A 23,379-nucleotide genomic window follows, 5' to 3' on the forward strand; every position below is an offset into this window, starting at 1 on the left:
GGAGACCGACGGGCGCCGCCATGTTTTTTCACCAGTGAGACGCACTGCGCCTGCGCCGGGCGTCATCGCATGCTGCCGCACTAAGCCCCGCCCCTTCACACGCGTCACCTCCTGTGCGCCGCTTCCGGGACGCCGAACGCAGCGCCTGTGCTGCCTAGAACGCCGGTGCCAGAGGGGAAGTGCTAGCGCTGCCGTACCCCAGAGCCGACCGCAAGGTCACCGTTCTCTTTCATGTCGCCGATGCGATGTGCCCGCCAAGGGGACCACCACCAGAGGGGCACCCAAATTACCGACGGCGTTCGCAGTTCAGGAGGGCCTCCCACATAGTACTTACCTCTACCCAGCGATGGGACACCGCTCGAGACAGCACTCCCCCTGAAGGCTGCTCCTGCCGTGCTGCTGCCTACCCCCACAGCCCTCTGTGGTGCGGCACTTCCAGCGTCGCGATCAACACCGGGGAAGGGGCCATCCCGCCTTCAGGATCGGTGAGTCGGACCTGGGTCCAAAAAACTTCCTTCTTCGCCTTTTTTCTAAAGGCCTCTGTAGAGTCCCCTGTCAGGGACAGGAAACCAACTGATGCGGGAGAGAGGTGCCGCCCTTTTATCTCTGTAGGTTTCCTGTCCCTGAAGGGCGGATCCCCTCTCTCGTTAGTGCTGTCATGACGACTGAATAAACAGACTGTACAGGCTCCTGTCAGGTATATATTATTGTAGATATAGATGGTACAGGCTCCTGTCAGGTATGTATTATTGTAGGTATAGACTGTACGGGCTCCTGTCGGGTATATATTATTGTAGATACAGACTGTATGGGCTCCTGTCAGGTATATATTATTGTAGATACAGACTGTATGGGCTCCTGTCGGGTATATATTATTGTAGATACAGACTGTACGGGCTCCTGTCAGGTGTATATTATTGTAGATACAGACGGTACAGGCCCCTGTCAGGTGTATATTATTGTAGATACAGACGGTACAGGCTCCTGTCAGGTATATATTATTGTAGATGTAGAATGTATGGGCTCCTGTCAGGTGTATATTATTGTAGATAAAGACGGTACTGGCTCCTGTCAGGTATGTATTATTGTAGATACAGACTGTACAGGCTCCTGTCAGGTATGTATTATTGTAGGTATAGACTGTACGGGCTCCTGTCAGGTATGTATTATTGTAGGTATAGACTGTACGGGCCCCTGTCAGGTATATTATTGTAGATACAGACTGTACAGGCTCCTGTCAGGTATATTATTGTAGATACAGACTGTATGGGCTGTCAGGCATATATTATTGTAGATATAGACTGTACGGGCTCCTGTCAGGTATATGTTACTGTAGATATAGACTGTATGGGCTCCTGTCAGGTATATATTATTGTAGATACAGACTGTACAGGCTCCTGTCAGGTATATATTATTGTAGATACAGACTGTACGGGCTCCTGTCAGGTATGTTACTGTATAGACTGTACAGACTCCTGTCAGGTATATATTATTGTAGATACAGACTGTACGGACTCCTGTCAGGTATATATTATTGTAGATACAGACTGTACGGACTCCTGTCAGGTATATATACCGTATTTTCCGCTTTGTAAGACGCACTTTATTTCCCCCAAATTTGGGGGGGAAATGGGGGTGCGTCTTACAAAGCAGATATACCGCTTACCGTTACAGGCTGGGATGAGGGGGTGTCCGCTGCCGCCCGCTGCTGCTGCCGCCCACCACCGCTGCTGCTGCCGCCCGCCACCGCTGCTGCTGCCGCCCGCCACCGCGGTTGTCCGCTGCTACTCCGGTGCTGCGGGGGCTCTGGCGACATTTTGTGAAAGACCAGAGCCCCCCGGCAGTTCGTCCATGCGTTCCTTCCTGTATGACTAACTCCGGGAAAATGGCCGCCGAAATCTCGGGAGATGAGATTTCAGCGCTGAGATCTCATCTCTCGAGATTCCGGCGGCCATTTTCCCGGAGTCAGTCATACAGGAATACATGGACGAACTGCCAGGGGGCTCTGGACTTTCACAATATGTCGGCAGAGCCCCCGCAGCACCGGAAACAGCCCTGCAGCCCCGAAGCCCCCCTGCAGCACAGGAGCCCCCCCGCAGACCGCCTCATCCCAGCCTGCAGCACAGGAGCCCCCCTGCAGACTGCCTCATCCCAGCCTGCAGCACAGGAGCCCCCCTGCGGCACAGGAGCCTCCCTGCGGCACAGGAGCCTCCCTGCAGACCCCCTCATCCCAGCCTGCTGCACAGGAGCCCCCCTGCAGACCCCCTCATCCCAGCCTGCTGCATAGGAGCCCCCCTGCAGACCTCCTCATCCCAGCCTGCAGCAATGATCCACTCCTGCCTCCAGCAACGACCCTGGGACCCTGATCCACCGCAGCCACAACCCCTGGTAAGTAATAAGACGCATGGATTATAAGACGCCCCACCAATTTATTAAAAAAAGTTTTTTCCTATTTTTCTCCTCAAAATTTGGTGTGCGTCTTATAATCCGGAGCGTCTTACAAAGCGAAAAATACGGTAATTGTAGATATAGGCTGTACGGACTCCTGTTAGGTGTATATTAGTGATGATATCAGAATGTATGGGCTCCTATCAGGTATATATCAGTGATGGTATCAAAATGTATGGGCCCCTGTCAGGTATATATTACTGATGATATCAGAATGTATGGGCCCCTGTCAGGTATATATGCTGCGATTGTTTTCGTATGCTGATTCGGCATGAAAAAATAATCACAGATGTGATCTGCCCCATAGATTAACACTGGTCTGAGTACTATGCGATGTTTTCTCACATAGCGCTCGTCCCTATTCTACACTAGTGTGACCCCGGCCTTAAACTTATGAAGCGACACAGACCACCTGCAGTTCAGCCATCATCAATATTTAAATTACAAGTTTTTCACCATCCAAAAAATGCTAATTTTAACCTAGTTCCATAGCTTTCTTAATGGGAACCTGTCACCAGGTTTTCCACATATATAGTACCACCAGCACCTATATGCCCTTATACACACCCTTCTAGAGTGCTGTACCGTACATACCATATATACTCGAGTATAAGCTGAGATTTTCAGCCCACTTTTTTGGGCTGAAAGTGACCCTCTCTGTTATACTCGAGTTATTGTCGGCAGGGGGGTCGGCGGGGGAGGGGGAGCGGCGGCTGTCATACTCACCTGCTCCTGGCGCGGTCCCTGCATGTCCGATGGACTCTGGGCAGCTCTTCCTTTGTTCAGCGGTCACGTGGTACCGCTCATTAAAGTAATGAATATGGACGCATATTCATTACTTTAATGAGCTGTACGTGACCGCTGAACATACGAAGATGCTCCCGGAGACCATCTGACAGTGAGAAGCTGCCAGGGACTGCGCCGGGAGCAGGTGAGTATGATGGGGGAGGTGAGCGTTGCACGATATTCACCTCTCCCCTTTCCACCGCTGCTGGCCACTCTGTCTTCTGTCCTCTGGCTGAGACTGTTTAGGTCAGAGGGCGCGATGACGTAGTTAGTGTGCTGAACAGTCAGTGCAGAGGATGGAAGACAGAGCAGCGGTGGAAAATGACTATCGCAAGTGCCGGGGGCCTGAGCGAAGAGAGGTGAGTATGTGATTTTATTTTAATCGCAGCAACAGCATATGGGGCAAATGTGTGGAGCATCTCATGGGGCATAATCTATGCAGCATCTTATGGGGCCATCAACCTTTATGCAGCATTGTATGGGGCAAAAGTTTCTATGGAGCATCTCATGGGGCCATTAACATTTGTACAGCATTATATGGGGCATATTTTAATATGGAGCATCTTATGGGGCATATTTTGTATGGAGCCATCATGACCTGTATGGAGCATTATATGGGGCTCCTGATTCAATATGGATATTCAAAAACACTTAACCTACTGATGTCTCAATTAATTTTACTTTTATTGGTATCTATTTTTATTTTTGAAATTTACCAGTATCTGCTGCATTTTCCACCCTAGGCTTATACTCGAGTCAATAAGTTTTCCCAGTTTTTTGTGGCAAAATTTGGGGGGGTCGGCTTATACTCGGGTCGGCTTCTACTCGAGTATATACGGTATGTCCCTAAGCCAATGTGCATAATGTAAATAACTTCTTATACTCACCTACGGGGCGGTCCGGTGTTATGTTTGGCGCTGGTCTTCATCCGGCGTAGTCCTTCCCGTGGATGTGTTCTACATCATCCACACAACCTCCCTCATCACACTTCTGTGCAGGAACACTTCTCTGCTGAGCACAAAGCAAAGTACTGCAACAGGCAGAAAGAAGTGCGCTTGCACAGGAGCGTGATGGAAGACTCCGTGTGGATGACATACAGTAGGACGCGTCATCGACTCAAAGAAAGAAGGATGGTGATAGAAGAGAAGGCACCGGATTAAGACTAGCGAAGCCCATTGGATGGGGCTAGGCAAGTCTACTATGCCACTATCTTAAGGGCATACAGATAGTGGTTGTGCGTTAGAAAATGCTGTATATAAGGGTATACAGGCAGTGGTCATACTATATACACACAGCATTCTAGAATGCTGTATATAAGTGCATATAGATGGTGGTTGTACTTTATATGGGGGGGGGGGGGGGACAGAAACAATGATTGAATAACCTGTAGTAAGTAAACGGCTATAGTGCAAGAAAATATAGGGTACTTAGTTAACACGTTTTTTTGGGGCCTGAGAAAGGAGTCCGAAAAGCGCGTCGGGACGGACGCGCTGCTGTGAATGTCAGTGACTATATCTACCACGGTTCTCTTAAAGTAATTTTACCAGAATAGTTTTATCTGAGCATGGTCTCATAGAAGGGTATATTACCCTTAGTGGTAGGATGTAGCCGTGGGTGGGTGGAGAAACACAGGAGTGAACAACATGTCGGTTATATATTAGGAGTTGGATAGAGATAGATATAAAATAAATATATATAATATTCGTGATTACTCGCTAATCCCGTCCCCTGCACAGTGGCTCCGCCCTCACACATCACCACAAACAATCCCGCCCGCCCCCACATTACCACACGAGGCTTGGTCCCCCCACATTACCACACGAATCCAGTTTGCTTTTTATTTTACACTGTGAATAAAATGTATTAGTATTCTGATTATTATTTTAATTTGAAGGTAATTTACCACCTGCGTAAGCGCTAATGAATGTTGTCATTATTTACTTTAGTTTAATCACTAGCAGCGTTAATTAGATAGCAATGAGCGTGCCGAGCGTTAGCTGGCTGGAAACAGCTAGTGTATTTACTATTAGCCACCCACCCTGGTTGATTTGTGTATATTAGCTTTGTGTCATCCATAGCGGCGCGTTGTTTATGGGTGACTGATGAGCGGGAGGTTTGTTTCTCTGTTTCACCTTGGTAATGTGGTTTTAAAATGATGCTTTCCAATAAATATTTGTATTTCTATTATCCAATAATAGCCTTGTGATCATCGTTTTTGTCCTGATCTATGTAGTAGTTGATAGGCTGTATAAGTCCTATTAATTTCATGGTTTAAAATAAAAAAAGGTGTTATACAATTTTCAAAAAATATTTATCTACCATGATTGTTTGTCATATTTATCTATATGTGCGCACGTTGCAGACTTGCTTGAGGAAATTTCTGCATCTCTTAGCAGAAAAGGCAGTGGAAATTCTGCACTTTTTATATGCAGATTTTGATGCGTTTTTATAAATCGAGTGCTAAAGATATATTAAAAAAAAAAAATTGTGATGTATTTTCCTTATGCAACCTTTTCACAAGATACCCTCATTTAATATTAACTAAAGACACACACACACACACACACACACACACACACACACACACACACACACACACACACACACCCATGTAGGAGCATTGACATAATTAACCTACATATGAAAAAAAAAACAAACAAACGAAGAAACCTGCATGAAATGTAATGTTTATTTTTCAAAAAATAAAAAAACCCTGCATTGGCTCCCGCATAATTTTCATAACCAGCAGAGGGAAAGCTGACAGCTGATGTTAATATTCTGGAAAGAAGCCAATAACCATAAAGGTTCCCAGGCTATTAATATCAGCTCACAGCTGTTTGCTTATCCTTTACTGGCTATTTTACAGGGGGACACAAAAAATATTGACATGGGATCCCCCTATAAAATCCAACCAGCAAAGGCTAGGCAGACAGCTGTAGGCTGATATTAATAGCCTGTGAAGAGGCCATGGATATTGGCAGCCCCACAGGCTAAAAACCATCAGCTCTCAGCCGTCCCAGAAATGGCGCATCTTATAGATGTGCCAATTCTGGCACTTAGCCTCATTCTTCCCACTTGCCCTGTAGCAGTGGGGTTCATATTTGTGCTGTTGATGTCACCTTTTTATTGTCAAGTAACATCAAGCCCACAGGTTAGTAATGGAGAGGCATCTATCAGACACCTCTCCATTACTAAGCTGGCCTAATGTCACCTTACAATACAAAGGTGACATTAACCCCTTATGCCACCGCTACAGGGCAGTGAGAAGAGAGGCTGAGTGCCAGAATTGGCGCATCTAACAGATGCACCTTTTCTGGGGTGGCAATAACCATGGTCCCTCTCTAGGCTATAATATCTGTCCTCAGTCACTGGCATCCCTTTGTGGCACAGAAAATTGTGTGGGAGCCCACGCCAGGTTTTTCAGTGAAAGCATTTTTATGAAATACATTCAGGTCCCAAATTTTACACACATAAATCTAACCGTTCTGCAATGGCTTACTGTATGTAAACCATGTCTCCTATCCTGTCAGCTTCTGCAATGATTTGACAGAAGCTGACAAATTAACTATTTGTAAGTATTGTAAGCTGTCAGTGTGATTTTACTGTACACTGCACTGGAATTGTCGGCCTTTCAAAGGACACCGTTGCGTATTTCTTGCAAGTCAGACTGATGGCCCGTGTGGTGTGAGGTTTTTCTTGCACAAAGACTTTCATTGGCGAGTCTCGGCTGATATATGGTGCAAATCGCAGCATACTGCAATTTCACTCGCACATATAATACGGCCGTGGAAAAAAAAAAAAAAAAAAGGGATCTGCCCAATAGATTAACATTAATCCGAGTGCTATGCGATATTTTTTTTTTTTTTTTTTTTTTCTTGCATAGAACTCGTCCGTATTCCCTCTAGTGTGACTCCGGCCTTAAAGGGAAAATCATTAAAAATTTGAACATTTCTGATATTTTTACAAAATAAAGCAAAACATATTAACCCAAGTTTACCATTATCATAAAGTCTAATATGTCAGGAAAAAAAACAATCTTAAAATCAATGGGATATGTTGACGCATTCCAGAGTTAACCCCTTCACCCCCAAGGGTGGTTTGCACGTTAATGACCAGGCCAATTTTTACAATTCTGACCACTGTCCCTTTATGAGGTTATAACTCTGGAACGCTTCAACGGATCTTGGCGATTCTGACATTGTTTTCTCGTGACATATTGTACTTCATGATAGTGGTAAAATTTCTTCGATATAACTTGCGTTTATTTGTGAAAAAAACGGATATTTGGCGAAAATTTTGAAAATTTCGCAATTTTCCAACTTTGAATTTTTATGCCCTTAAATCACAGACATATGTCACGCAAAATACTTAAGTAACATTTCCCACATGTCTACTTTACATCAGCACAATTTTGGAACCAAATTTTTTTTTGTTAGGGAGTTATAAGGGTTAAAAGTTGACCAGAAATTTCTCATTTTTACAACACCATTTTTTTTTTTAGGGACCACATCTCATTTGAAGTCATTTTGAGGGGTCTATATGACAGAAAATACCCAAGTGTGACACCATTCTAAAAACTGCACCCCTCAAGGTGCTCAAAACCACATTCAAGAAGTTTATTAACCCTTCAGGTGTTTCACAGGAATTTTTGGAATGTTTAAATAAAAATGAACATTTAACTTTTTTTCACACAATTTATTTCAGCTCCAATTTGTTTTATTTTACCAAGGGTAACAGGAGAAAATGGACCCCAAAAGTTGTTGTACAATTTGTCCTGAGTACGCTGATACCCCATATGTGGGGGTAAACCACTGTTTGGGCGCATGGCAGAGCTCGGAAGGAAAGGAGCGCCATTTGACTTTTCAATGCAAAATTGACTGGAATTGACATGGGACGCCATGTTGCGTTTGGAGAGCCCCTGATGTGCCTAAACATTGAAATCCCCCACAAGTGACACCATTTTGGAAAGTAGACCCCCTAAGGAACTTATCTAGATGTGTGGTGAGCACTTTGACCCAACAAGTGCTTCACAGAAGTTTATAATGCAGAGCCATAAAAATAAAAAATCATATTTTTTCCATCATACATGACGGCACCACGAGAGAGGGGATCCGCCCATCAAGGACAGGAAACCTTCAAGATAAAAGGGGTGGCTCCTCTCTCCACATCAGTTGGTTTCCTGTCCTTGACGGGGAACCCTCAAGATGGAAGACGTCTGATGAAGATGGATGACGTCTGAAGATTGAAGAGGATGCCGGGGCCTGGGTCGGGTGGATTTGGGCAGGCTCTGTCTGCTGCACCCGTCACCAGGTACCCGTAGTCGCCTCGGGGGTCAATATATACCATGCCCCCCCTGAGCGAAGCATGGCCACAGCCCGCGAGGCGAACTCCCGGGTGAAGATTCTCCACGGGGGCCGCAGGTGCGCTTCTCCCCCCCCTGTTGAGTTGAAAAATCCTGCCTGTCCACGGGGGTCACCTTATGGTGCCCCCCCTGTTGACCAAAGGTGGCCATGCAGCCCGTGAGGCACATCGGTGCCCGGGCTAGGTAAGCTCCTCGGTGGGGTTTGGGGCCCTCCCTGTTGAGCGTAAAAAAGCAGGTCTCCCCCCCTTCCTCCCCTCCTCCCTGGTCGGTACCTGTACAGAGGAGCGGTTTTGGAGCGGTGTCCGCTGAGAAACATCTGCTTGTTGGGGGTGAGTGCGGTGCATCTGGCTCCTGAGGTCCGTGGCGTGGACATTTTCCGGCGCTGCAAGCTCCTGCTCAGTCGGCGTCAGGTACCCGGAAATGGCAGGTAGGCGCATGCGCACAGTACCCGGCGGCAGCACTCGGAACATTATAGAGGTGCTAAGCAGCAGGGGGACTGAAAGAGGCGGCGCGCACCGGAAGTGGTAACCGGATGCGCGCCTGAAGCACAATACAGAGCGCGCACCGGAAGTAAGTCCGGGTGCGCGCGCAGGGCTCTGCCAGAGGCAGGATCAACCAGGTAAAATGGTGGATTGAAAAGCGCGCACCGGAAGTGGTTGCCGGGTGCGCGCTGGCATGATTATACAGCGCTGGCGACGGCAGGATCAACCAGGTGATTGATTGCACATAGAAGCACCGGAAGTGGTGCAGGCACGATCAGCCAGGTAATCATTCAGGACAGGTGCGATTATACACCTGATCACTGAAGCAGCCAGTAGGGCAGGATCAACCAGGTGATTCATTAGGAAAAAAAAAAAAAAAAAAAGTGAATCTATTTAAACAAGCCAGAAACGCTGCCCTGTGTCACTAAAACCAGGCCAGGTTGAAGGTGACTACTCTTGCTAAGTGTTAACGTGTATGATGGAGAGTCTTTCACCAGAGCATTTGATGCCACAGCAAGAGATGCAGGAGAGGCGGTCTCGCTCAAGCGAAAAGAGCCAGTCCCGCCATGGCAGCAGCAGAAGCCGCTCGGACAGCGTACGGACGGATCGCCGTGCCAAGGAGGGGTCCCTAGTCTCAGTGGGAGACATGGAGAAATCCAGCCAACCTCCGGATCCGGTACCCGTACTTTGAAAGCGTCCGAGTGGTGAGTGATCTGCGAGAAAGTCCAGCACGCTAATGTCTGTTCTTTTCTCTTCTCTTATCTCCGTCTCTCCCCTCTTTTCTTACATACATTGCGGGGTGGAGTATAGGAGGTCCCCAAAAAGCGTCAGGGGAAAACTAAAAATAAGGAGTGCCCCTTATGTAAAAAACCCTTAAAGACATCTTGGGGTAAAAGACTGTGTCAGGAATGTATCAACCAGACTGTTGCGGAGGAAACACCCTCCTTTACGGACGGCCTAAGGTCCCTGATTCAGACCGAAGTCTCTAGGTCCGTAAACGCATTACAGACAGCTGACACAGATGCCAGATCTAGGGACAGATCCAGCCCTTCAGTAGGATCCCAAAGAGATTCCTCGGGGTCAGAGCAGGATTCCGATACAGCCCGCTGCTCTGATAGTAGCTCAGAGGAAGAAGACATCTTTCCAGCAGAGGCTACGGATAAGCTTATTAAAGCTGTTCGCTCTACCATGGGGCTGGTAGATGAGAAGGCCAAAAAGACAGCCCAGGAACTCATGTTCATTGGCCTACAAAAGAAAAAGCGGAGGTCTTTCCCTGTTAATGAGCAGCTACAAGAACTAATTAAAAGGGAATGGCAAAAGCCAGAAAAAAGGTCCCAGTTAACTACCTCCCTAAAAAGAAGGTACCCTTTTGAAGAAGAGGCGTCGTCATCTTGGGACAGAGCCCCAAAAATTGATGTGGCGGTCTCCAAAGTTGCCAGGAAATCTCCCTGCCATTCGAGGACCTAGGTTCTCTAAAAGAACCTCTGGATAGGAAGGTGGACAGTTCCCTGAAGACAGCTTGGGAAGCCTCAGCAGGAGCACTAAGGCCAGCCATCGCGGCCACTTGTGTAGCCAGATCTCTTAAAATCTGGATAGACAACCTGGAGGAACAGGTAGAGAAAAAAGTTCCCAGGGAAACTATCCTGGAGGCAATACCAACTATGAAAGCAGCGGCGGTGTTTCTAGCTGAAGCATCAGCGGACTCGGCTAGGCTGGCAGCAAAGTCAGCAGCGTTAGCCAACACAGGACGCCGTGCCGTATGGCTTAAATGCTGGCCAGGAGATACTCAGGCGAAGATGAAGCTCTGCTCTTTGCCTTGTGAGGGGAACTTCCTCTTCGGACCGGCTTTAGACGAGGTGTTGGAGAAAGCCGGGGATAAAAAGAAGAACTTCCCGAAACAGCCGTTTCAGCCCTTTCGTCGCTCCTTTCGGAGAGGTCAAAAATTCCGGAGACAGCAGTACAGAGACCGAGACAGGAGCAACCTGGACAAGCGACCCAGGGGAGGAAAGGGCTTCTATTTCGGCAAGTCCCCCAGAGACACCAAAAAACCCTCCCAGTGACGGTCCTTCTCAGGTGGGAGGGAGGCTCTCTCACTTCCTTCCAGCCTGGGAGAGGATCTCATCCAGCATATGGATCCGGCAGATCGTAGGATCAGGCCTAAAACTAAAGTTTCACCACTGGCCTCCAAGAAGGTATATGCAGACCCCAGTACAATCCTCTCAGGAGAAACAAGACAGTCTGGAAGGAGAAGTAACATCACTCCTAGACAAACACGTCTTGGAGGAAGTTCCTATAGAGGAAAGAAGGGAAGGATTTTATTCCCCTCTTTTTCTCAAAGAAACCAGACAACTCCTGGAGGACAATAATAAACCTAAAAGGCCTCAACAAATTTCTTGTAATACCATCATTCAAGATGGAGACCATAAAATCAGCGGTGAAACTTCTCTATCCCCAGTGTTACATGTCCGTCCTCGACCTCAAGGACGCTTATTATCACGTCCCAATCAGACAACAAGATCGTCGGTTTCTCAGAGTGGCAGTCCAGATGGGGTCCCAGCTGCGTCACTTCCAGTACAAGGCTCTGCCCTTTGGGATAGCAACAGCCCCACGGGTATTCACAAAGCTGATAGCAGAGGTCACAGCTCATCTCAGAGAAAAAGACACTCTGATAATACCCTACCTGGACGACTTCCTGATAGTGGGGAAGAACTTTTCTCACTGTCAGGAACAGGTCAGGATAGTGATGGACACTCTTCAGACACTGGGATGGCAACTAAATCTCAAGAAGTCCAAGCTGGAGCCTGCTATGGTCCAGAATTTCCTGGGGATAACGGTAGACTCCGTGGCACAGGAGTGTCGCCTCCCAGAAGGAAAAGAGGAAAAAATCAAACAAATGATTATGACCATTTTAAAAAAACCGGAAATGACTTTAAGAAGGGCCATGTCGGTGTTAGGATCCCTAACCTCCTGCATACCGGCAGTAAAGTGGGCCCAGTTCCATGCAAGAGAACTGCAATGGTGTGTGCTGCAGAACGACCAGGAACTTCAGGGGCAGTTAGAGCAGAAGCTCACTCTCCCACTCTCTGTGCTCCAATCTCTCAGATGGTGGTTACAGATAGAGTCATCCCCGAGAGGAGTTCCCTGGACATTCACAGCCTCCAAGGTGATCACAACAGACGCCAGTCCGTGGGGGTGGGGAGCCCACTCAGACTCACTATGGGTCCAAGACCCCTGGGCTCAAGAGGAGAAAGATCTATCCTCAAACGAGTGGGAGCTCCTAGCAATAGAAAAAGCGCTAGAGAGATTACTTCCTCACTTGGCAGGGCATCATGTGAGAGTCCTATCGGACAACCGAACAGCGGTCGCATACGTGAACCACCAGGGAGGCACCCGCTCTCGGGCTTTGATGCACGTAACCACAAGACTCATGTCTCTAGCCGAAAGGCACCTCCTGTCATTATCGGCCCTGCATATCCGAGGCGTGGACAACATAAAGGCAGACTTTTTAAGCAGGAACCACTTGAGGCAAGGAGAATGGTCCCTAAAAAAGTCCGTTTTTCAACGGATAGTGCACATGTGGGGAAAACCCAAGATAGACCTCTTTGCCTCAAAAGTCAACAAGAAAGTCCAAAAGTTCTGCTCCCTGAACCCAGCAGACAGGCCGTTGGCAGTAGACGCCTTCAGCATAGAATGGACGTCAGGACTCCTGTATGCCTTCCCACCGATATGTCTAATCCCAGTGGTTCTGAGGAAGATCAGGGAGGACAAGGCCAGGGTAATTGTCATAGCTCCCTTCTGGCCGAAAAGACCGTGGTTTTACTGGCTGAGAGTGATGTCAGTGACGGACCCATGGGTTCTCCCGGAAGACCAGGACCTTCTAACGCAGGGTCCCTTCAACCACCCGCAGAACTCCGGGCTTCATTTGACAGCCTGGCATTTGAGCGGTCGTTACTAGAGAAAGAAGGGTTCTCGGCTGGGCTAATATCCACCTTGCTCAGCAGCAGAAAGCCAGTAACGACCAAGATCTATGGGAGAATATGGAAGAAATTCCTCTCCAGCTCAGGGCCAATACGGGAAGGGGAGGTCCCAATAGTGGCAATACTGGAGTTCCTGCAGAAGGGCTTAGATCTGGGGTTAGCTGTTAGTACCCTCAAAGTACACATTTCAGCCTTAGCAGCCCTATTTAACTGTGACCTGGCAAGTAATAGGTGGGTGGTGAGGTTTGTCCGAGCCTGTAGTAGAGCTGACTCTGTTCCATCTCCTACTCCTCCACCATGGGATCTAAATCTAGTGTTAACAGCCCTGACGGAAAGCCCCTTTGAGCCATTAAATACAACTTCTGATAAAATACTAAAATTAAAAACAGCTTTGTTAGTGGCCCTTACATCAGCCCGTAGGGTAGGGGATTTACACGCGTTGTCAGCTGACCCCCCTTACACACAAATCATGGACGATAGGGTTGTATTAAAATTAGATCCGGCATATCTCCCCAAAGTGGTATCGAGATTTCATAGGGCTCAGGACATAACCCTACCCTCTTTCTGTCCCAATCCCAGTAACCAAAAAGAGGAGAGACTCCATTGCCTAGACGTTAGGAGATGTATCCTACAGTATCTAGAGGTGACAAAATCCTGGAGGAAGCATAGGGCTTTATTTGTTTCGTTCCAGGGGTCAAGGAAGGGCCTTAAAGCCTCAAAACAGACTATAGCTAGATGGGTGAGAGAGGCCATTATTCTAGCGTATAGTAGTGCAGGCAAGGTTGTTCCACAGGGTCTGAAAGCCCACTCCACAAGGGCCATGGCGACGTCGTGGGCGGAGAGAGCAGATGCTACCATCGACCAGATTTGTAAGGCGGCCACTTGGTCCTCTCCGTCTACGTTCTTTAAACATTATAGGCTAGACCTATCTGCTACCTCTGATCTCACATTTGGGAGAAGAGTGTTACAAGCAGTGATCCCTCCCTAAAGAGAATACAATCTCTGTAACTCTCTCGTGGTGCCGTCATGTATGATGGAAAAACACGGGTATTACATACCTGGTAATGTGTTTTTTCATGAGACATGACGGCACCCTTATATTCCCACCCTTTTGATCACGTCATTAGTTGGGTGCATTATTAACATTATTTGTATTATACACTCCCTGGGGTATCGGTGAATAGAACCGTATAGGATGTATTATTTATGTGTACACTAACCAGCGGAGTTCCTCTCGTACTCTGTAAACAACTGATGTGGAGAGAGGAGCCGCCCCTTTTATCTTGAAGGTTTCCTGTCCTTGATGGGCGGATCCCCTCTCTCGTGGTGCCGTCATGTCTCATGAAAAAACACATTACCAGGTATGTAATACCCGTGTTTTTCACAAAAATGATCTTTTCGCCCCCATTTTTTTATTTTCCCAAGGGTAAGAGAAGAAATTAGACCACAAAAGTTGTTGTCCAGTTTGTCCTGAGTACGCTGATACCCCATATGTGGGGGGAACCACTGTTTGGGCGCACAACAGAGCTCGGAAGGAAAGGAGCGCCATTTGGAATGCAGACTTAAATGGATTGGTCTGCAGGCGTCACGTTGCATTTGCAGAGCCCCTGATGTACCTAAACAGTAGAAACCCCCCACAAGTGACCCCATATTGGAAATTAGACCCCCCAAGGAACTTATCTAGATGTGTTGTGAAAACTTTGAACCCCCAAGTGTTTCACTACAGTTTACAACGCAGAGCCGTGAAAATAAAAAATCTTTTTTTTTTCCCACAAAACTTATTTTTTAGCCCCCAGTTTTGTATTTTCCCAAGGGTAACAGGAGAAATTGGACCCCAAAAGATGTTGTCCAATTTGTCTTGAGTACGCTGATACCCCATATGTTGGGGTAAACCCCTGTTTGGGTACACAGGAGAGCTCTGAAGGGAAGGAGCACTGTTTTACTTTTTCAACGCAGAATTGTCTGGAATTGAGATCGGATGCCATGTCCCGTTTGGAGAGCCCCTGATGTGCCTAAACAGTGGAAACCCCCCAATTATAACTGAAACCCTAATCCAAACACACCCCTTACCCTAATCCCAACGGTAACCCTAACCACACCCCTAACCCTGACACACCCCTAACCCTAATCCCAACCCTATTCCCAACCGTAAATGTAATCCAAACCCTAACCCTAACTTTAGCCCCAACCCTAACTGTAGCCTTAACCCTAGCCCCAACCCTAGCCCCAACCCTAGCAATAACCTTAGCCCTAACCCTAACCCTAATGGGAAAATGGAAATAAATACTTTTTTTTAATTTTTTTTATTTTTCCCTAACTAAGGGGGTGATGAAGGGGGGTTTGATTTACTTTTATAGCGGGTTATTTAGCGGATTTTTATGATTGGCAGCCGTCACGCACTGAAAGACGCTTTTTATTGCAAAAAATATTTTTTGCGTTACCACATTTTGAGAGCTATAATTTTTCCATATTTGAGTCCACAGAGTCATGTGAGGTCTTGTTTTTTGCGGGACGAGTTGACGTTTTTATTAGTAACATTTTCGGGCACGTGACATTTTTTTGATCGCTTTTTATTCCGATTTTTGTGAGGCAGAATGATCAAAAACCAGCTATTCATGAATTTCTTTTGGGGGAGGCGTTTATACCGTTCCGCGTTTGATAAAATTGATAAAGCAGTTTTATTCTTCAGGTCAGTACGATTACAGCGATACCTCATTTATATCATTTTTTTGTGTTTTGGCGCTTTTATACGATAAAAGCTATTTTATAGAAAAAATAATTATTTTGGTATCGCTTTATTCTCAGGACTAACTTTTTTTTATTTTTTCGCTGATGATGCTGTATGGCGGCTCGTTTTTTGCGGGACAAGATGACGTTTTCAGCGGTACCATGGTTATTTATATTCGTCTTTTTGATCGCATGTTATTCCACTTTTTGTTCGGCGGTATGGTAATAAAGCGGTTTTTTTTTCTCACTGTGTTTACTGAAGGGGTTAACTAGTGGGGCAGTTTTATAGGTTGGTTCGTTACGGACGCGGCGATACTAAATATGTGTACTTTTATTGTTTTTTGTTTTTTTTATTTAGATAAAGAAATGCATTTATGGGAATAATATATATATTTTTTTCTTTATTTAGGAATTTATTTTTTATTTATTTTTTTACACATGTGGAAATTTTTTTTTTTTTACTTTGTCCCAGGGGGGGACATTACAGATCAGTGATCTGACAGTGTGCACAGCACTCTGTCAGATCTGCGATCTGCTGTGCAGGGCTGCAGGCTTACCAGCGCCTGCTCTGAGCAGGCACTCGGTAAGCCACCTCCCTCCCTGCAGGACCCGGATGCCGCGGCCATCTTGGATCCGGGACCTGCGGCGAGGAGGGAGGTAGGAGACCCTCGGAGCAACGCGATCACATTGCGTTGCTCTGGGGGTCTCAGGGAAGCCTGCAGGGAGCCCCCTCCCTGCGCGATGCTTTCCTATACCGCCGGCACACCGCGATCATGTTTGATCGCGGTGTGCCGGGGGCGGTCCGTGACCGCTCCTGGCACATAGTGCCGGATGTCAGCTGCGATATGCAGCCGTGAGCGCGGCCGATCGCGTATGACGTACTATCCCGTCGGTGGTCATACGGGCCCACCCCACCTCGACGGGATAGTACGTCAGATGTCAGAAAGGGGTTAATACATAAAGTGACACTGATCAGATTTAAAAAAAAAAATTGGCCCCGTCACTAAGGGGTTAAGTGCTTTGTACAAGTGAACATTGTTTCAAAAGTGGTTTACCTGTCTAAGGCCAGCGTCACACTGGGGTATTGCATCCGATGCGAGATCATCAGATGCAATATGCTAGTGACACTCAGCTCCTGCTCGCAGCAGAGCAGGAGCCAAGTGTCATGCGTCTGTGCTCCGATTCTCTCGCACAGGGAGGATCGGAGCACAGCTGCGGAGGAGGCGGAGAAATGAATTTCTCCATCTCCTCCATTACTGGGGTCCGCTTATAACGCACAGCACTCGGATGATATCCGAGTGGTGTGCGCTGTCTCACTCACACCCATAGGCTTATATGGGTGCGAGGGAGCCCAGAGTTTTCCTCGGTCCGAGACAATCGCAGCATGCTGCGATTGTCTCGGACCGAGGAAAACGGCCGATAAAAAGTCGGCTGCTGGGAGCTGCCCCATAGCTGAACATTGGTCCGAGTGCAATGCGATTTTTTTTTTTTTTTTTTTTTTTTTATCGCATTGCATTCGGCCATTTAAAACGTTAGTGTGACGCCGGCCTCAGGCTGGTTTCACGCCAGCGTTTGGCAGCCTTCATCCTCCGTTAAGCCCCGCCCACTGCTGCACCTCTTCCTTTAGCTCCGCCTACGTCTGCATGCATCCCCTATCTTTAACATTGGGTACGCAGGCATGCGTCGTTTTGACGATGCGCTGAACTGCGTCGAACGCAACATGTTGCGGTTGGCGCAGTGTCAAAACAACGCATGCGAAGGCATCCGCTTGGCCTGCGTAACCAATGTTAAAGATACGGTATGCAGGACGCATGCAGACGTAGGCGGAGCTGAAGGAAGAGGTGTGGCAGTGGGCAGGGCTTAACAGAGGAAGAAGGCTGCCATCCGCAGCCCTGCCGAACGCTGGTGTGAAACCAGCCTAAGGCTGTTATAGCACCTTCCATGTGTTACACAGATACATCATGGGCTTGTCCTGCCCTATGCATGAAATGAAAGGCGAAAATACAGTGTGGAGACTGAATCAGAGCATTGTTTTATTTACATTCCGAACTGGTTTAAGAGGTAAACAATTACCATTTCCCACAGAATACTGGATAAATATCATTTTAACATTAGATATAGAAACATTTCTAATTTTATAAAACTGCAATTTTTTTGCATCGAATAACTTTGCCTTTGCGTGTTTCATTTTATGCATTTCTAAAGTATTGTAAAACTGTAATATGCTGTTGGTGCGACTGGCGGTAGGGTATGTGGCTCTGCCCCCCCCCCCTTCCCAGGCCTGCCTCCGGTGTCTGAGGTTTTGGTGTCCCGGACCAAAGATCATAATACCGGCCTTGAATAGTGAAGGACACGGCAGCCGACCCTGAGAAACATCCAAGGTGGGAAAGCCCCATCATGTCGAAGAGAGTCTGCTAGATCCAGGCCTAGCAGACCAGTGCTGGTGGGTTCATGGATGCCAGGAGGGGGCTGGACTAAAGGAAGGTCTCGTCTTTTCCTGGCGGGTCGGAGAGTTGTCCCGCCATTTTTTTGGGACAGAACATTTCCAAAACCACCAAAATTGAACAGCAGATCTCTTGGGAGGCAGACTTTAGTCCTCTGTTGCAGAAGCGAAGTACTCTTAAACTAATAGGCGCAGAGTAGGACGCACTAGAAAGTTGGCGTGCATGATTGTTCAGGGCACTGGTGGTGTGGACCGGCCATCAGAGAAGGCCTAGACCGAAGCCTGGATATTTTAAGAGCAGGGTCAGGAGCCTCTGGAAAACGTGAAGGCTGCATGAATAGGAAGGTTTCCTCAGGAGACGTCCATATTGCTCTGGGGAAAACTAGGACATATATGTCCTGTCTTTTTTATTTTTTTATTTTTTTTTAAAGTAGCCCCCTCACTGCATGGTAGGATAATACCTGTCCTTAAGATCACAAATCCTTCTTCGCAGACCGATGCTGGAGATGGGCATGGAATAACCTGGACGCAGACTTTTCGGCGGCTGGCACATAACAAATTCGTCTTCCCTCCCTACTCTATCTGGCTCTGGGGGGCGAGAGGATAGGGGGATTCGTGGCATGGACTGTCCTCTGGGGAACCACAAACACTCTTGATGTGTTAGGGCCTTGCCTCGTAGACCACAGATGATACGGTAGTGACAATACTAGGTGGGAGATTAGAGTGACAATTCCACTGTCGCCCTCAAAAGCCGTATCTGAAAAAAAAAAAAAAAATTAGGAAACAGGAAAATCGTTAATAAAAAAAACAAAAAACTCCCAAAACCTAAGGCAGAAACTGGGCTGGGCGGTCCAGACTCATGTCTGCCTCCTACTGACACTAAGCTGAAAAGGATTAGCTTCGTGCCAGTTGGTGGTGTACCCTCCTCTACAGGGAAATACCAAAAAAAAAAAATGTTGCATAGCATGAGCAGCATACACCCATGTTTTTTGTGTACCTCAATGAAACATTAGCCCCCCACATCAACCAGAAGGCCACACAGCATAAACTCGCTGCCCCAGTCAGAAACCTTTACCTCACATTAACCAGCGGACCCCACAGGATAAACCCAAAGCTCACCAGACATTCCCTTCCCCCAAGCGTAAATCCCCATATGACGCCCCCTGCCCCCAACCATAAATCCAATCGGACGTCCACCCCTCCTCCAAGCATTACTCTCATCGTACACCACGCCCACCCAAGAATAAACTCCCATTGGACATCCACCCCTCCTCCAAGCATTACTCCCATCGTACACCACGCCCACCCAAGAATAAACCCCCATCGGACGTCCAACCCCCACAAACCCCCATCCAACGTCCAAACCCCCGTCGGACGCGGGCCCCCCCCACCCAGCACAAACCCCCCATCGGACGTCCACCCCCCACCCAGCCTAAACCGTCATCAGCCCCCCCCCCCCCCCCCAAACCCAACCCATAAGCAGGTTGCCCCTCAAAAGGGATCCCCCAGTAAGCAGCAGGTTGCCCCCAAATCCCACCACGGGGTCCCCGCCCCCCCACACCCCACCACAAGCAGGTCGCCCCCCCACATCCCACCACAAGCTGGTCGCCCCCCACATCCCATCGCCCCCCACAAGCAGGTCACCCTCAAATCTCACCACAGGGGTCCCCCCCAATAGTCTGCAGCAGGTCACCCACCACATCCCACCACAAGCAGGTCACTCCCACATCCCACAAGCAGATCGCTCTCAAATCCCACCACAAGCAGGTGGCCCTCAAATCCCACCACAGGGGTCCCCCCAATAGACAGGTCACGCCCCCCAACCACAAGCCAGCAGCAGGTCGCCCCCACTAAAAGGGGTCGACCCCGTAAGCAGCAGGTCACCTCCAAACCTCACCACAGGGGTCCCCCCCAATAGCCAGGTCACCCCCAAACCCCACCACAGATGCCCCATCAATAGCCATCAGCAGGTCACCCCTCCACAAGCAGGTCGCACCCACTAAAAGGGGTCCCGCCACAAGCAGGTCGCCTCCCCAAACCCAACTATAAGCAGGTCATCCCCACTAAAAGGGGTCCCCCGCAAGCAGGTCGCCCCCAAATCACACCATAGGGGTCCCACCATAGGGGTTACCCCAATAGCCAGCAGCAGGTCTCCCACTCCAAACAGGTTACCCCATAAGCAGATCACCCCCAAATCCCACCACAGGGGTCCCCCCAATAGCCAGCAGCAGGTCATCCCCCACAAGCAGGTTGCCCCACTAAAATGGATCACCCCCAATAGCATGCAGCAGGTCGACCCCCCCCCCCACAAGCAGGTAAGGGGTCCCCCAATAGCCTGCAGCAGGTCGCCCCCCCCCACAAGCAGGTCAGGGGTCCCCCAATAGCCTGCAGCAGGTCAGCCCCCCAACACACAAGCAGGTCTCCTACCACAGGGGTCCACCACAACAGCCAGCAGCAGTCACCCCCAAAATCCCACAATAGCCAGCAGCAGGTGCCCCCCAAAATTCCACCACAGGGGTCCCCTACAATAGCCAGAATTAACAGGTCCCCCCCCCAAATCCCACCAGTGGTCCCACACAACAGCCAGCAGCAGGTCTCACAAAATCCCACCACAGGGGTCCCTCACAACAGCCAGCAGCAGGTGCCCCCCAAAATCCCACCACAGGGGTCCCAGACAATAGCCAACATCAGGTGCCCCCCAAAATCCCACCACACGGTTCCCAGACAATAGCCAGCATCAGGTGCCCCCCCAAATCCCACCACAGGGGTCCCCCACAATAGCCAGCATCAGGTTCCCCCCAAAATCCCACCAAAGGGGTCCCCCACAACAGCCAGCAGCAGCCCCCCACCAAAATCCCACCACAGGGGTCCCCCCCCCAAAATCCCACCACAGGGGTCCCCCACAATCGCCAGCAGCAGGTACCCCCCAAAATCCCACCAGAGGTCCCCCACAACAGCCAGCAGCAGTAGGTGCCCCCCAAAAAAAATCCCACCACAGCGGTCCCCCACAATAGCCAGCATCAGGTGCCCCCCCAAAATCCCACCAGGGCGCGATAATGTTACTGACCCTACAGTATGTCGAGCCTAGGTGTTTGGTGGCGGAGTGGTCTGGGGGTTGTTTACTACCCGTGAGTTAGTATGGGGGCATAGGGAAGATGAGCTGCTGCTATCAATGTGTACAGGCCCCTGGAGGGCAGGGACTGGCTGTACATTCACTTCTGCAGGACCCTTAAAGGGGTGGTCTGAAATTCCCTACCCTTCCCTAGCTACACTGTCTTACTGGTTTTCTATTTTTTTTTTTTTAAATTTCCTTTTTGACGACGCTTTGAGATTCCCGTGCATGCTGTGATACTCAAACGAAGCTTTATCAGGGGGTGATTGCCCCTGACACCTCCCTGAAACGAAGCCTAATCACCATCAGTGATGCTCATTTTAGGGGCTGGGCTAGTTCTTGCTTTGTCTCTGTGCTCAATGACAGTGCACTCTGGCAGCTCAGATCAGTAGTAATGAACTTGCACCAGAGCGCACTGTCACTGCACAATGACCATGCACTCTTGTTGGCGGCTCAGATCTGTAGTAACAAGCTGGCACCAGAGCACACTGTCACTGCACAATGACCATGCACTCTTGTTACGCGGCTCAGATCCATAGTAAGGAGCCAGAGCGCACTCAGTAATGTGGAAATCTGTCTTCAATGAATACAGATTTTACCCCCGAATTGAGAATAAAAGATTAGTCCTGGAGGAGAAAGAAGCAGATTCCTCTGATAAGATATATTATAAAGTTTCTTGTTTTCATGTGTACTATCGATTTATGAAATAACATGATATTGCACTCTGCCCGGTCAGGTTCTGTTAGTGCATTAATTTCCCATGAATGTTCCTGTACGGTAGTGAATATTTAGTATTATCCATCATCACAATGCAGCAGATAATTCTGTATTTTTTTTGTCCTAGTTGGCAGAACATGACAGCCAGCGATGGTTTGTCTTGGGGTGGAGCCGGTATCCTTTAAATTTAGATATTAAATAGGTCTTAACGGTTTATGACATGAACACTGAACATCTGATATAGTCCTGTAAGGGTCATCACAACGTTGCTTTCCAAAAACTGAACTCTCCATTCTAGACTCCACTCATTGTGAATCCTAAATGTAGCATTCATCTCCAGAGCTCCAAACCTCTGCTGGTTTCCTGGTCACTGTCAGGCCACGGCCGCTGCTTGTTCATTGTCTGCATTGTCGGCTCTGCTGTCTCCAATATCCGACATCAGAAGGAATTTAGTGATGGTATATTAACTTATTAACTAGAATTAGGGGGCTTCACTTGCACCTTAGTGACTAACTTTAGGGGCACTTCTCAATCAAAAGCGATGCCAGGTATTGGCACATATTGGGCATTCACACTACTTTACATGAAAGAGATCTGGCGAGCAATCAATGTATACACTCATCTGATGTGCAGTTGGATCCAGTCCAGAGCTCAAAACACGTGGTCTTTTTTCCTAAAAGACATTTTAGGGGAAAGCAGACTATTTTCTTTTTTTTCATATTTATACTGCACAAATGGATAATAAAAACGGACATGTGATCACTGTCTAAACCACACTGCAGAATGATCACAATTATCATCATGTCTGTGGCCTCCTCTGTCATTGCTTAATTAGCTTCCATATTTTTCTGTTCTCTAACCACAGTTGCTCCTTAACGTACGATGCATCCAGACCTGTCTCCGCACCTCCACACCGAAGAATGCAACGTGCTGATTAATTTGCTGAAGCAATGCCACGTAGACGTAAGTGTGACCTAACGGGACGTGGAAGGAACTCACGGGGCACGGCAGCCACATTTTGGGTTGTGCTACCTTCCTCACACATTGATTTCTCTTTTATGGTTTCAGAACAAGTTTATGAAATACTTTGGACAGTGCAATGATTTTGACAGAGTGATGAGAAAGTGCCTAAGGAAGGAGGTGAGACTGAAGCCTGAAAGAAATTTTTTTTTTTTTTTTTTTGTTAAAGGTTTCTTCATACCTTATAAATCAAACTGGAAGGATTAGGAAGGAGAAACATTCTCTCCCCTGAAAAAAATTGCAGCGGCGAAACATCATTTCTAGAAATGACGATTCAACAGGGTTGTTAAGGCTTCTGCATCAAG

General features: G+C 48.1%; 1 protein-coding gene across 2 annotated transcripts in view; it reads left to right on the top strand.

Annotated features, from left to right (window-relative positions):
* Positions 1-23,379, top strand: part of CMC2 (C-X9-C motif containing 2) — a 41,423-nt gene that overhangs the window by 12,859 nt on the left and 5,185 nt on the right. Inside the window, exons 2-4 of one of the 2 annotated variants that reach the window (XM_077288358.1) lie at positions 22,182-22,228; positions 22,947-23,017; positions 23,123-23,194. In XM_077288358.1, the coding sequence (XP_077144473.1) occupies positions 22,192-22,228; positions 22,947-23,017; positions 23,123-23,194 (180 nt within the window). In that variant the 5' untranslated portion in view covers positions 22,182-22,191. Of the gene's footprint in view, positions 1-22,181; positions 22,229-22,919; positions 23,018-23,122; positions 23,195-23,379 lie in introns of both variants that reach the window. The other variant, XM_077288359.1, reaches the window with a different exon arrangement.

Source organism: Ranitomeya variabilis, chromosome 2, assembly GCF_051348905.1.
Source record: "Ranitomeya variabilis isolate aRanVar5 chromosome 2, aRanVar5.hap1, whole genome shotgun sequence".
NCBI classification, from domain to species: domain Eukaryota; kingdom Metazoa; phylum Chordata; class Amphibia; order Anura; family Dendrobatidae; genus Ranitomeya; species Ranitomeya variabilis.